Below are 15,790 nucleotides of genomic sequence, written 5' to 3'. Positions count from 1 at the left end.
TGAGTTTTAATTTTCTCTCCCTCCATCCCTGAGATGGCATGCAATCTTAACATGGGTTCTACACATACATTCTTATTAAACACATTTTCACATTAGTCACGCTGCATAGAAGAATTAAAATGAATGGGAGAAACCATGAAAAAAACCAAAACAAAACTAACACAAGAGAAAAAAGTCTGCTTCATTCTACGTAATGATTCCAAAGTTCTTTCTCTGGATGTGGATGGCCACATCTTTTCTTTCAAGTCATACTTGTTCTTCATAATTTTGCAACATTCATTTTTTAATTTTTGGTGTGTGGTTGTTCTTTCCACTGCTGTAGTCCGGGGGTATATTGTTATCTTGACCCTGCTTACCTTACTCTGTAATAGTTCATGTAGATCTTTCCATGCTCCTCCATATTCATCACTTGCATTTCTGACAGCAAATCAATACTCTATTACATTCATGTAACACAATTTTAAGCCATTCCCCAATTGATAGGCATCTCCTTTGTTTCTAGTTCTTTGTTATCACAAAAAAAGTGCTGTTACAAACATTTTGGTATATGGCTTTCTTCTTATAAACAGCCACCATTGGGTATAATGGAATCTCTGAGCCAAAGGATATACACATTTTCATCATTTTACATAATTCCAAACTGTTTTCCAGCTCTACCAACTACGCATCAGTGTGCTCATCTTCCCACAATCCACACAATACTGACTATTCTTCTCTTCTGGTATCTTTGTCTATATGCAGGGCATAAAGTAAAACCTCAGAGATGTTGCCATTTGCGTTTATCTTACTATTAGTGTTTTGGAGCATTCTTTCATATTGTTATCGATACTTTGCAAATTCTTTTGAGAACTATTTGTTCTTATCTTTTGACCACTGATCTATCGTGGAATGGCTTTTGGTCATATACATCTGTTAAATGTTTACTTATCTTTGATACCAACCCTTATCAGAGAAATCTGATATTTCCCCATGCAACCACTTCCCTTCTTATTCTAAGTACATTAATTTTGCCCCATAGTTCCTGTCTCTTTTCAACATTTCCCTTAATATTCTAGAACTTTTGTGTTTTCAATTGAATTTTATTATTATATTAAGTTCCATAAAGTATCTCTTTGATAGTTTGGTTGGTAATAAACATGAATCTGCTAAGGAAAAACTTCTTAACAATTAGAGCAGTCCATTGTGATGGAAAATGCTAACCATATCCAGAGAAAGAACTAAGGAGTCTGAATGCAGATCAAAGTATACTATTTTCTTTTTTTTTTCTTTCTAGTGGTTTTTACCTTTTGTTCTGACTCTTCTTTCACAACATGGCTAATGTGGAAATATGTTTAACATGACTATGTATGTCAGGCCTATATTACACTGCTTGCTGTCTTGGAACTCAAAAGTTTACAAAAATTAAATATGAAAACTATCTTTACGTGTAATTGGAAAAAGAAATAAAATACTATTAAGGAAAGTAAAAAACAAAAACAAAAAACAAACAATTAGAGCAGTCCACAACTGCCTTCCTCTTCAGCAGGAAGTAGGGATGCAAAGGAGATACAGATTACGGATGAGAATACAGCAGATGCTAGTGGACTTGGGAATGTGGTTGGTTTTACTAAATCAATATATTCTCAATATATTGAGATTCTATATCTTTGATACTTTTTTACAAAAACAATATATTCTCCATAAATCATTCCCATCTCCCTGATCCAGAGAGTGATCCCTTACAACTTTCCTCGTAAAAAAATTTTTTTTGTTGTTATAAGGGATCACTCTTTAGATTGGGGAGATGAGAATGATTTATTGAGAAACGAAGGTAAAATAAAAGCAAGAGATACCAGTAAAATTAAATTGAAAAACAATGAAGGCTATCTAAAAGGAGAATAGTCTACCTCAGGAGATGATGTGCAAGCCTTTGATAAGGATAGGTACCTCCTAACTCAAATTCAGTTATTCTGGAATTTGGACAGAATGTCAAGAATTCATCTATTCTATTTCCATCCTAAGAATTAGTTCTACTCCACTTAGCACACAGAATAGCAATTTTTTGGATAATCTTTTAACATTTACTGGCATGATCATGCTGTGCTAGGGACTACACAGCACATAAAGATATAATTCCTAGAATCAAAGAACTTTTGTTCTAAGATAAAATGATAAGCATGTTTCTACTACTCATTTTTCCTAGTTATCAAAAAAGTGGTAAACCTTACATACTCTACATGGGAAGTTACACAAAAATCTTAGTAGGCGAGAATCCTCAAACTAATCTACCTAATATGAAAAGAGCTTCTGGAGATGATGAAGTTTAAGAAATACTAATAAGAAAGTTATTTAAAGGTGAATTTGGAGATTGTTTTACAATGGTGTGTAAATTAGTAGGGATAAAAATAAGAATTTTTAAAAAATAATATTTTATATTTTTCCCCATTCCATAATCAAGAAAAATTTTTTGTATTCATTTTTACAAGATTATTGAGTTCCAAATTTTTCTCCCTCCCTCTCCTTTCCTTCTTCTGAAAATGGTAGACAGTTTCATATAATTTGTATTATGTGCTATCATGTAAAACATATTTCCATATTAGTCACAGTTGTAAAAGAAGAAAAAGATCAGAAGAAAAAAATGAAAAAGAATAAAGTAAAAGGAATAAAATGCTTTGATCTGTCTTCAGAGTTCATCAGTTCTTTATTTGGATATAGATAGTATTTTCCTTCCTGAGTCCTTTGAACTTTTCTTGGATCATTGTGTTGCTGAGAAGAGCTGAGTCATTCATAATTAATCATCACACAAGGTTACTAATACTGTGTACAACGTTTTCCTCACTCTGCTTATTTCACTTTGCACCAGTTGGCACACGTCTTTCCAGGTTTTTCTGAAATCTCCCTGTTCATCACTTCTTACTGCACAATAGTATTCCATTACATTCATATACCACAGCTTGTTCAGCCATCCCCCAATTGATGGGCATCCCTTTAATTTCCAATATTTTGCCACCACAAAAAAGGGCTGCTATAAATACTTTTACATATGAGATCCTTTTCCCTTTTTAAATGATCTCTTGGGATATAGACCTAGCATTGGTATTGCTAGATCAAAGGATATGCATAATTTGGTCGCCTTTTCAGCATAGTTGCATATTACTCTCCAGAATGGTTGGATCAGTTCACAACTCCACCATCAGTGCATTAGTGTCTCAATTTTCCCATGTCTTTTCTAACATTTATCATTTTCCTTTTCTGTCACATTAACCAATCTGATAGGTGTAAGGTGGTATCTCAGAGTTGTTTTAATTCGCATAAAATGAGCATTTTTTACTTATACAATGGACCTCAACATTTTACATCTCTAAAAAACTTAATATGCAGTATGTCTTCCTTTATATCCTCTAATTCTTGATCATGAAACCATAGTTATCACCCTAGATATTACGTAGCACTTTGACGAACAGTGCTAGGGTTGGAAGCTCAATTCCATGTGGACAGTCTCGGGCGGGTAAAGGTGGGAACTTCTAAATCTTAGAGTTCTCACGAGGCCCCCCAGGAAAATGGCTGGGAATCGAGGTGAACTGAGCTATCTCGTGTATTTCCGCCTCTTCCCGTGAGAAACGTGATGGGAGAGAGCTCTCCCTGCCCTCGAGATTGTCCCGGATCTGGGCACACCTAACAGCACGGTATTCAGATGCAAACTATGCAGCTGGAGAGCTTAAGTAGGATCAGGAAAGCCTGAAAGTTCTCTTGGGCGGAGCAGCCACGTGGGAGGACACAAGGCTCCGCTTTTTCCTCTCTCTTCTCTCCCCTCCCCCTCTCTCCCCACTTATACTTCTACTTCCAATCTCTTATTGTAAGATCTTTGCCTCCTTGGGAGATTCTTCGCTCCCTCCTAAGGAAGAATTCCCCTGCACTTGTAACTAGACCCTGAAATAAAGCTCAACCCTTGTTCGACTCTGGAACGTCCTTTCTCTCATACGAGCATCCGGTTTGGCCAACCGAAGACCTCCGATAGAGGTAAGGGAAGACTCGGGTAGCCCTCAGGCCTCTAGGCCTGGCAGAACAGTCTGTTTTTCCAAGTCAAGTCTTGATTACAGCCCATAGGTTTTTAATGGGATTCCAAGAGCACTGAAGCATTTTTATCTCCTCTACCTTTTGGATATGAAGGTCTTAACCTTTCCTGATATGGAGCATGGTGCAATGCCATGCTGCAATATTCCATCTTCATATAAGTAACTCTCTAATTCCAGATCAATTCTATTTCTCAATATAGCAATACACACATACACACACACACACACACACACACATACACATACATATACATAAATATCAGAAGTTATCCTTCCTTCAATAGGAATGAGACACAGAGGCCCATTGAAAAATTTAAAAAACTTGAAAAAGATTACTGGGTGGATGTTTTAGGATGTGATGAAGATGTTTACATCATACGGGCTCACCTGAACTGCTTTAGAAAACAGTTTTGGTGTAACCTTGAATTTAGAAAGTTTCATCAGTAAAAATGACCTTTTCCCCCAATCTTCAGGGCTATACTCTATGCGTAACGACAAGCATTTTTAATTCATTGTGAGCTTTTTACTGGTCTTTTCCAACTTCAAAAAACACATATTGTACTGTGGAGGAATGAGGAACAATTTCTCCAGCTACCAAGTCCTACCTTTGCTTGTTTTCTGAAGATTAAATGGGCTGTTTTGTAGTAATAATTTGTCAATTGCTGAAGTTTTTTGTTTTCAACCACATTTCCTTGTGGTTCAGTGTAAATCATCTTGCTGTAGTGCTGCCTGAGCAATTCTTGAAACACCTGACTTCTTCCCACTGATGGTTATAGTTACTACAGGAGTTCTAATGGTTAGAAAGCACACTCCTTACACATATTTCCTTGGAGCAACATAGTTAACTCTTAAAAACCACAGAATTAAATGCACACAAAAAAGAGAACAACAAACCACATGAAAAACAAAATCCAGCACTCAATGGGCAGAGAACTATCTAAAGGTGGAGAAACCAATTAAAACTGGTTTTGTCCTGTCAAGGTCAGACTTCTGATTCAGCCTATAGTTAGTAGAAATGCATACAATGTCACAAAATGGAAACCATATCAAAATTACTCCTTGTCCCAAATTGTGAACAGATCAAAGTAGGTCTACAACAGTATAGTTAGCAGTTATACAGCACATTAATATTTGTTAAGTACTTTGTATGTATTATCTCATTTGATTCTCATGGCAATTCTGTCAGGTAGGTGCTATGATTATCTCTACAATAAGGAAATTGAGACTGAAAAGAGAAATGATTTGCCCAGGAGTAGACAGCAAAAGTATCTTAGGAAGGATTTGAACTCAGGTCTTTCTAACTCCAAGTCTAACAGTGCACCACCTAGCAGCCTATGGAAGAAGATACACAATCAGAAATGACACACACACACTATAGATACTTATGAAATACTGTTGAACTGAATGAGAGAAAAGGAGGTTCAAGAGAAAGATAAAGGGAAATTAAGAAGAAGCTAACAAAACTGGAGCAGTCTGCTGAGTCCTTTGAGTGCCCATCCTTAAAGTAAACTTGCTCTGGTTCTAGTCCTGTTGGAGTTACATGTTTCAGAGCAAAACCTTGTTAGACTCTTCTTAAATGGGCCATAGGGAAACTTATCTTGTAGTAACAAAAAATGACATTTCCTTCCCCACCCATTCCAAAGAGGCATCTGCTCTGATAGAGCCCCACTCTTCATTCTATTAGCAGTACTTGGATAGGCCAGATCTACGTGACTAACAATAAAGCATCACAAGTGTTTTTAAGACCCACCATTTCTCGAGCATGAAATATTTCAAAGCAATATTTTCCTATCTAGTGTTTTTAGGGAACTATGATGATTTTGATTCACTAGGAATATGAGCACTGAAGTTCATCCTAAAATGTTAGCAAAATGTTAGCAAAAACCACGTTTGAATACTGATATTAGCCTCACTTCTACTGCTTTATCACAGAACCCACATTTGCTAACCCTGCATAAATGTGGTCCTTAATTTGACAGCCAAATGGATGGATTAGAGTGGACAGAGACATGAGCCAGGGAGATCAATCAGCCAGCTATTACAATAGTTCAGGGTGGGAGATGATGAGAGACTATACCAGGGTGGTGGCAGTAACAGAGGAGAGAAAAGGGAGTATGGGATGAAGGTAGAAAGGACAAGAATTAATAACTGTTGGATATGGGGGTGAGATAAAAATGAGGAGTCAAGAATGACATCTAAGTTTTGAACATGGGTGACTGGAAGGTTATTCTATGTAATATAGAAGCCTAGAAGAGAGGAGCATTTTGGAAGAAGAAAGAATGAGTTCTGTATTGAACCCAAGGAGTTTAAGATGCCTAGAGACATCCAGCTCAAGCAAGGAGCAGGCATGCTCTTCATTCTCTGGGCCTAGTGTCAAAGACTGCTCTGGAGAGGATGGTGAGGAGTATCATGTGTCCTCTCTGTCAGGTTCCCATGAGGACCACAAGATCAAAGGAGTGTGAGATGGAGGTCTAGAATGAAGGGGAGTAAAATTCTTTTGCTCACAAGGTACATTCTTCAAGAACAAATGTAAATGACGCTAAAGTCAATCAGATTTGATTTTTGTTAATTAAATAGTTATGCTCTTTCCCATAGTTTAAAAACTGTGATGCTAAATGTCAGCCAGCTATTCTGCAAATGGATGTCAGTCTAAAATATCTTAAAATACCTTTTGGGTCCATGGAAATCTATCATTTTTGTACAGGAAGAATACAGTATTCATTTTGTTTTGGGTTTGTTTTAGTAAATTAAGAATTCAAAAGCACTTAGCTAAGAAAATAAAGAAGTTTTTGGAAAATTGCCAGACAAAGTTATCACGGAGTTTTTGTGATCTTTCCTCCTACATTTGCAATAGTCTGATAGCATCCAGGAAACTTTTAAAAACCTGCAACTGTTCAAATAATTCTCTGAGGTTGTCGAGGCTTTAAAAAAATTTAACTGGGTTAACTGGGTGATAAGGTCTCTTGATCTTTTGACAGAGCAGTTCACTAAGGATGGTCAACTGTTAATTATAACCTTAGCTAGAGACTGTCTTCTGAAATTCAGTAACTGTTCTACTCTTCCCCTATCAACAGTCCTTCTCACTCCTCAGCAACCGTTCCAAATTGCCCAGAGAAGAGTGCTGGGTTTGGCATTAGCAAAGACCCACCTGAAAATCCTATCTCTGACACTAACTAGTTGTTTGACCACAGGCAAGTCACTTAAATGATCCAGGCCTCAGTTTCTTCACCTGTAAAATGAGGGTAAATAATACCTAGCCAATGTACCACAGAGTTACTGGGAGGTTCAAATGAGATAACGTATTTTAGAAAGGGCTCCGCCAACGTTTAGAGAATGTTGGTTATTTTTTTTCTCTCTTCTTGCCCCAAACTACAGCTCTAGGGTCCAGAATACACCAGAGAGCTGAACTTCCTACTTCACTGACTGAAGCCATTCAAAGCACATGCTTTCAGCTCCCTTTATCTATTTCCTCAAACTTCTCAGCATCAATACTATCTACTTTCTTCCTTCTCTCTGGTCACAGAACAAGAAACCACACTCCTCTCTACCCCTAGCTGTGCTCTGGGTCCAGTTCCTTCAGACCCCACCAGGACCTGGCTCCTGAAACTGGCCATCCATTTTCCACCACATGTATATACATCACCTCTCTTCCTTCTCTAGTTCTTTCTCATCTGCCTTCACTAGTTCATCCCATATGCCTTAATTCAGGTTATTTCCTTAGTCATAAACTAATAGACAAAATCCTCCCAAACAAAACCCTTTCTTTGCCTTGCTCCATCCAGAGACTAGCCCATATCTCTCTTCCTCTTTCAGGAGATCTTATAGTGATAAGTTTTCTACAATGGAGGCCTCTGCTTCCTAGATGACCACAGTTTTCATTCCTTGCCTTTAGGCTTCTGCTCAGTTCTGTTCCTATCTCCCCTCCCTTGTTGGAACTGCTCTTCGAAGGTCAAAAGACCGCATCACCAAACCCAGTTAACCTTCTTTAAAGCCTTCAACCTTCTGGACAGCTTCAGACAAGGATACTACCTCCTACTTCATACTCTCTTTCCCCTCAGCTTCAGAAACATCATACTCCCCTACATCCCTAACCACACCTTTGATAACTTCCCCAAGGGTTTGACAATGGCTTGCTTGCCTTTAGCAATTTCATTTATTTTCACAGCTTCAACTATATCACTCACCCAAGTCTCTCTCTAGTCCTGACCCCTTCACCTGCTGAATTCAACTCACCCTTTCAAGACCAATTCAAACACACCTTCTTCATGAGTTTTCCCTCACCTCCCCCCACGCCCCCCAGTGAATGATGCCTTCCATCAGATGGGATCCCATAGCATTTTGGCTTGGAACTCTCAGTGAAATACCATGTAATACTGCATGTCAGCCTTGTGTTTGTCTTATCACTTTGCTAGGCTGTAAAGATCTCAACAATGAAGACTGCCTGTCCCTCCTCTAGAATAGTGCTATGCATACAATAGGTGACAATCATTGAATGTGGGGGTGGGTGACTGACTTCGAAGTTTGGATTCAAAGGGCCACACTTGAGGACCTAGAGGGCCACATGTGGCCTCAAGGCCACAGGTTCCACACCCCGAGTCTTAGAAGATAAAGAAACATACCTCTGGAGATTCACATACAATAATGACAGCACGCTGGATTTGCCAAAGGATTTAAGAACGGCATAATTTTCATTTCTCAAGAGAAATGAAACATGTGTATTTAAAAAAAACCAGTTGTTGACAATGTTGGCAACGCAAAAGTTGCTAAATTTCAGAGTCTGCCATTCCAAGTGTTTACCAAATACCAGAGGGCAAAATTAGCTAACCAACATTTTCATTGACGGTGAGAAAAAGTTGGATTCCTGGACGGTTTCAGTTGACATGCTTATGAATGTACAGAACATTGGGCTATTATGTTCCACTTTCCCACCTTTCCAATTGATCAAGATTTTACTGTATTTTGAAAGGAATTCCATTCATTTCAGTTCTCTCCACCAAGTTACAGAAAACTTCCACTACTGATTTAACCTTTCCTACCTATCCATCACCAGATAAATTCTTTGCCCTAGGCTTTACATTTGAATTTGGCATATGCAAAGATAATGTTTCAGCTGAACTCTGCTCAATCACCAGAGTTTATTTATTGGTCTTTTCTTTCTTCCAAATCAATCTTTCAGTAGTTAGGATTATGATGACAGTGAGACACAGGTAGTTACAGGAAGTAGCAGAAATCCATCTGAGATAAGTCCTTTTTTTATGAACTTGGCAAGCACTAAAAAACACAAACACTTCAATCCACAAAGAGTAGAAAAGGTGGTGTATAAAACTAAATTTCTGTTATGCACAATTAAAAAAACAAAACAGTCATATATTAAATATAGCACGGTAATGATAAAAATACTTGACCAGTATGTGACTCCTGAACTTCCGTGCATTTTTTAAGTATTTTGCTAATTCCATACAGAGACTTTTAAGGAAAGGAAAAATACAGTTCACCAGTAAAGGGTGTTTTTTGTACCCTGCTGGTTAGAAATGATCTGGGTCACTATTATGACTCAAAAAAGCCATTTTAATTCATGTTTCCCTGAAACTGGCATAAAAGCTATCTCTGACTAGAAAAACAGTTGCTGGCAGTAGCCTGGAAAGGTAATAGAAGGAAAAGACTGTGCTCAAAGGCAAGGTAAAACAACTTACTTGTACTGCATATTTATAGAATTGTTCAGAAAGTTCTCCAAGCTCCTCCTGAGAATTAGATGGACTTGGAAATTCCTCAAGCCGGTCCAACTGTTCAACTTCTGCTATAGGATATGGTTTCTCTTTTACAACCTGAACAATCTGGAAGCGGCAGAGACCTGTGATCAGCAAGGTATAGTGGGGTTTGGGCCAGTTACTGCCCACCACCTGAACGGCCAATGCAGCTGTCCCAATCCTGAAAAACATCGCAAAAGTCAGTGTTACAAGCATGCAATAGAAAAGCCCAGAATTTTACTTCCAAAACAAGGTACCTTTTCCTCACAAGGCTATCAAAAACTTAGGATTGCTGAAGAGTAAGAGGGACATATAAAACTGCAGCTAGATTTAGCTTCATATCTGAATGTGCTTTGTAAAATAATAATAACGAAGTCATGCAGATGGAACTGTCACACACTACTTGCCCCTTGAGCAGCTCTAGAAAATGGCCATATTGACTGTATGTCCAGATGTTCATGTGGTTTTAAAGGGGGGGAAGCACTCTGCATTGTACTATGTTGCTTTAAAAAAAAAAAAAAAGGATGAAGAGAAAATAAGGAATCTACAGATGCACAAATGGGACCCATTCAAGTGTAAGGAAAAAAAAAAATCTTAAAGATTTTGAAACATTAAAACATACTTTTTAAAGCTCAAAAACAGTGAGCTCCAAGAGATCTGTAAGAAAACTAGGCTATAAACTCTGTTGGACAGGAAAATCCTACATATCTATTTAGCCTGCCTCTATAGACATGGCTTTATTTGTGCATAAGGAAATCAGGAAGCTGTAACCTTCACAAAATCTTAATTTAATTTTCTATCTAAACCTGACCCTTGCCACACCCCTAGCACAGAGCTCTGCACACTACTGGTATTTAATAGACATTTACCATATGAAAAATAAAAGGCAATCTAAGACATTAAATAGTGAGAAATCTTAGTGGAACTTTTTGAGACTGATGGTTCCAGTGAAACCTATAAGAAGTCAAAATATTATGGATAAAGGCAAATCTGAATTTGTCCAACTAGAAAAGTCTGAGTTTTGGTCACATACACTATGTGAAAAATTTGACAGATGTGATTTGTACTCAGAAACAGTATGGGGAGTGGAGAGAGACTTGGTCTTGGGAATCTGGAAAAATCTAAGTTCAAGTCTTGCTCCAGGTACCTCCTGATTGTGCCCTTCTGGGCAAGTCCTTCAGCCCTGCCTCTGTGACACTGGCAACTAAGATGAGAAGTTGCAGAATAATTTCGGACTTGTAAGGGCAGTTTCCTACACCAAAAAAAAAAAAAAAAAGACACGATTTCTTTCCCCCATACAGAACCAACTAATTATTCCCAAAATATGAATTATTCATATTGTAGGTCATCTAAAGTAGACTTTAACCTGAGCCTGGCTCTCCTCCACCACTCAGCACATTTTAGTTTCATCCCCTATTACCAGTGACATTAATGTATGTAGAAGGATGAAAACTGACTTTAATATCAGCTTCTGCCAAATATGCTTAGCAAGATAAACTTGAGAATGAAATAAAATAATCTAAGATCAGAAAAATAATTTGGAGATTATGTTTTGAGTTATTTATGCTGTATTTCTTCAGGGCATATAATCAAGTATTTAATGTTAAAAGTCAACTCAGAAGGACTGGGAAAATTCTTGGTTTAATTAAATTGACAAAAAACCAACAGAATGGAATCTAAGAATAGTAAAGTTCCTACAAGATCAAGTCTACCCCTTTATTTTTCAAGTGAGGAAATGAAAACCCAGTGAAAGGAAGTGATTTGAACATTATCACACAATTTATCTACTGTTTTCTAATATATCATGTAAATGTTTCTACTCTATCAGGCCAATGTTTGTTCCAGACTTTTCTCACTAACGTTTGCACAATTTTCCTTATGCATACTCTGTACTATGTAACAGGAATTATTCACAGCTAAGGAACCGGATTCTTGGCCCAAGGGGTTTACAAACTAGAACCCAGGGTATATGCACAGGGCACGAAGCAAATTTAGAAACACAGATTCTTCCGTTAAGATACTTCACAAAAAGATAAATTTGGAGAACGTGAATTTTCTGCCTTTACTAATACTTAAAATGAGGATGGCACCAAGAGATTAACTTACAACATCCTTCTTCCTAATGAGAAAAATTTAAAAGTCTAAGTTATTGATTCTTTTTCTGAAGTCAAACAAGAAAATTCATTAGAGGACATACTGCTCTACATAATTTTCTCCAAGACTGGAAGATCACAGACTGCTGTGGTAAGTGATAGTTCAGGTAGGGAATTTCCAAGTAAGGGTAGATTAAGTCAATTCTTATTTCAAGTAACTCTGACCTCACACTGTTACATTAATTTACACTTTTAAATATGTAAACAGTGAGTAAAATGAAGTTTCTGTTAATTTAAAGGTTTTGCTTTTTTTTAAAAAATTTGATAAGGGATCTGCATTAAAGTCTTGCACCAATATTTTATCATGGCATGGAGATGAGCCTGAGTGTTGTAAAAGCCTATGATAGTAGAACATACATTCTAGGAGGTCCAACAAACTGAAAAGGTTTCAGCACTAGTGGATGTGAGCTGGGAAGAAGCCTTGCTAAGTGGAAAGAGGATCATCACCACCATTTGATGTTTTCTTTTTTTTTTTTTAACTTTCACAAGTACTCATAAAAAATATCTACTAACATGTAGAAGATTATAAACCTTTAAGTAGAGAGGATATCCACAATTTGTGCAATCAGAAATCTTTCGGAGTAACCAAGTCTATACAGGGGATACTACAATAAGTGATTCATTCACAAGTACAACAAATATGCCTCTATTGATATGTTCTTTGAGAAGTCTGACTCATGTAACCAGGTTTTTAAACAAATATATCAAAATCCATCTAGTCTTAATGAAAATCCCCTCTTCAGAGGAGGTTAATAGGAGAGTTGTGTTATTTTTGGAAGGCTCTACTACATTTATCCAACAATTCTGGCATTACTCAAAATGCACAGAGAACTCCTTGGGAACTGCTTTCTCCACATCCTTTCCAATGTTCTCAGGCATGTAAAGCTTCAGGATTTGAAGGTGAAAATGGCCAAGATTCATTCAGAATCAATTCTGGTAAATTCAAGGAAGGTTATGCATTTTAGGCAATTTTTTTTAAAAAATGGAAGTATGCCTATAAAACACCACCAATTTTCTTGAGCCTTCCATAAACTGACTCTGAAAGTACCTAAATGAGGAATTCAAAGCATGTTTTGTCCAAATGCCATTCTCTCTAGAATAAGTGCAACAACTCCTAAGGAAATTGCTTTGAAGGATGATACTCATCAGTTCTAATGGTTGTTAAAAACACAGTTCTAATCCCCCTCATAAATATATAGCACTTTACATAAGGCCTATTTTTAAAAAGCCACATGGGAGAGGGCTTATAATTCTTGTTGTCCCCCAACCTACTGAATATAAAGATCTACCCATACAGGTTTAACAAACATTTGCTCAATGTCGACAGTCAGCAACAGAAACTTCTCAGATTACCAAGACTCCTTCTAACTCTAATATTCTAACATTCTCAGACATAAAATCTACACTTAAAACTGCAGCTTTGGAAAAAGTGGAGGGGGGAAGGAGGCTAGAGCAGGAAGTGGTGGTAGTGAAGAAGTGAATGTGAACCATCAATTACTCCAAAAAAGTACAAGAGTAGATCTCCGTTGAAGTAGCTCCTCCAAGACCTAGTAGAATGGGTTGGAGACTGGCAAATGAAGTGAATGTTTATTTACCCTGAAGGTATTCTACAACAGGAACCAGTTTTGTAACATTAAGGGAATAGAAAAAAAGTTATCCATTTGTTTATGAGATAATTCAAGTGTGTCCCATTGGGTCAACCTGTGTTACTTGGCTTAACTGCTTCAACAGTGTATGAATTTTGCTGAATCATTGACCCTGTTCATTGATTGGGCTACACAGTGGGAAAGAACAAGGTGGGGGATCTCTATTAGAACAGTCTCAAGCACTACAAAAGAGAAAGAATCATTTGTTTTGACCTCTCATGTTAACAGTGTCTGAAAATTTCAAATTGTGTTTTGGAGAAAAGTCATTTGTACAGTCTTTTAAAAAGACAGATTATGCATAAAGCAAAACAGAGTTTTCCATTAAATGAATTTCACAATAGTAAGAACTAAACACCACTGAAGACCTAACCTAGCCCTTTACATGGCACAAAAGTGACCCTAAGCCATTGAAAGCTAGGTTGGCCAAGTGCAAGTACTAGTAGAGTCCATCAAACTGAGTTTTAAAATAACAGACCAATGAAATCTTTTGCTAAAGAACCAGCCTAGTTAAATTTGGGTGAGGTTATCACCGGGTGACCATAGGGGGTCTATGGTCAACTATCAGACAACAGGCATTTAAGTGCTAAGCACTAGGGAATACAAAGAAAGGTAAAAAACACTTCTTGTTCTCAAGGAGTTCACTGTCTAATTCAGGAGATAACATTTGAACAACTATGTACCAACAAAATATATAAAGAAATCCAAAAGATGGAAGACACTAGTATTAGGCGGGATTGGGAAAGGGCTCTTATAAAAGATGGGGTTTCAGTTGGGACTTGAAGTGAGAAAGGCCAAGAGATGGAGATCAGGAGGGAGAATCCAGGTACACAGGGACAATACTGAAAATACAGAGGCTCAGGAAATGGGAGTATCTGGTAAGATTTGCAAAGATGTTGGTGTCACTGGATTGCAAAGTATGTGGTAGAGAGTAAGGTATAAGAAGACTGGAAAGGCAAAAGAGGGATAGAAAATAAAGGGCTTTGAATGATAAATAAAAGGAATTTGATCCTAGAGATGATAGGTACCATTGGAGTTAATTGAATAGTAGGGTGACAAGGTCAGACTTCAGGAAGATCAATTTGACAGCTGAGTGCAGAACGGAGGAGAATGTAGAAAGGCATGGGGTCCAACCAGCAGACTATTGCAAACAACCAAGGTGGGAAGTGATGAGAGCCTATACTAACATGGTGGCAGTGTAAGAAGAGAGAAGGGGGCATATGTGAAAGATGTTATGAAAGTAGAAATGAGAGGACTTTGTAATTGACTGGATGGGGAGATGAGAGAGAATGAAGAGTCAAGGATGATACCTAAGATTTGAGCCTGGGCAACTGGGAGGATGGCAGTGCCTTCCACAGGAATAGTAGTCAGGAAGAAGGGAGGGCTTGAGGGGATGAGGTAATGAGTTCAGTTTTGGACATGTTGAGTTTAAGATGTCTATAGCACATGCAGTTCAAGATGTCTAAGAGGCAATTGGAGATGTGACACTGGAGGTGAAAAGAGAGAGGTTAGGGCTAAGTAGTAGACCTGAGAAGTATCAGAGAATTATCTGAATTCATGAGAGCTGATGAGATCACCAAGTAAATATGGGAACCCAATAATTTGCCTGTTAAAGTGTGAAGGGCATTAGCACATTGAGGTTCTCATGTTGATGAAATCATAGACCTCTAAAGTACTGAAGAATTAAGTAAAAAGAATAAAAACTAGGAACCTTTTGGTCATCATAATGTAATCTTTCTTGTACTCCTTAACAAGATGTTTGGCATTCTGTAAGGTACCTTATATGTGTCTATGAAACAAAGATGAAAAAGAGGCTAGAATAAGCCATTTCAAGGAGAAGATAAAGGAATGGACATTTTGCACATACAAAATGCTCACCTACTGAATTTTAAAATGCCAGTAATCTGAATGATCTAATATATTGTTAGATGAAAACAGATGTAAGATTTTAAAAGGTCTTGACAGTCTGGATTTTTTATGAGTTGAAACTAAAATATTAATAATAAAGATTAAAGTCATGCACTTAGGTTAAAAAAAACCCACATACATATAGAGAATGGTATAGAAATGGTGCAACAACACTTGGGGAGGGGGAGGGTTTGAACTATGGAAGAGGAAAAGGGATTTCTGCTCACTCCAAGCTGAAAACACTTTGGGAGGAAGTGTTCAGTTATAACCTGAAAAACTACCTT

The 15,790-nt window shown here is 37.5% G+C and overlaps 1 protein-coding gene across 1 annotated transcript in view; it reads right to left on the bottom strand.

Moving 5' to 3' along the window:
* Window positions 1–15,790, bottom strand: part of LONP2 (lon peptidase 2, peroxisomal) — a 132,897-nt gene that overhangs the window by 113,371 nt on the left and 3,736 nt on the right. Inside the window, exon 2 of the mRNA XM_072632147.1 lies at window positions 9,749–9,983. Within this exon, the coding sequence (XP_072488248.1) occupies window positions 9,749–9,983 (235 nt within the window). The remainder of the gene's footprint in view (window positions 1–9,748; window positions 9,984–15,790) is intronic.

The sequence above is a fragment of the Notamacropus eugenii genome, chromosome 1 (assembly GCF_028372415.1).
Source record: "Notamacropus eugenii isolate mMacEug1 chromosome 1, mMacEug1.pri_v2, whole genome shotgun sequence".
NCBI classification, from domain to species: domain Eukaryota; kingdom Metazoa; phylum Chordata; class Mammalia; order Diprotodontia; family Macropodidae; genus Notamacropus; species Notamacropus eugenii.
This window is presented reverse-complemented; position numbering and strand designations above follow the sequence as displayed.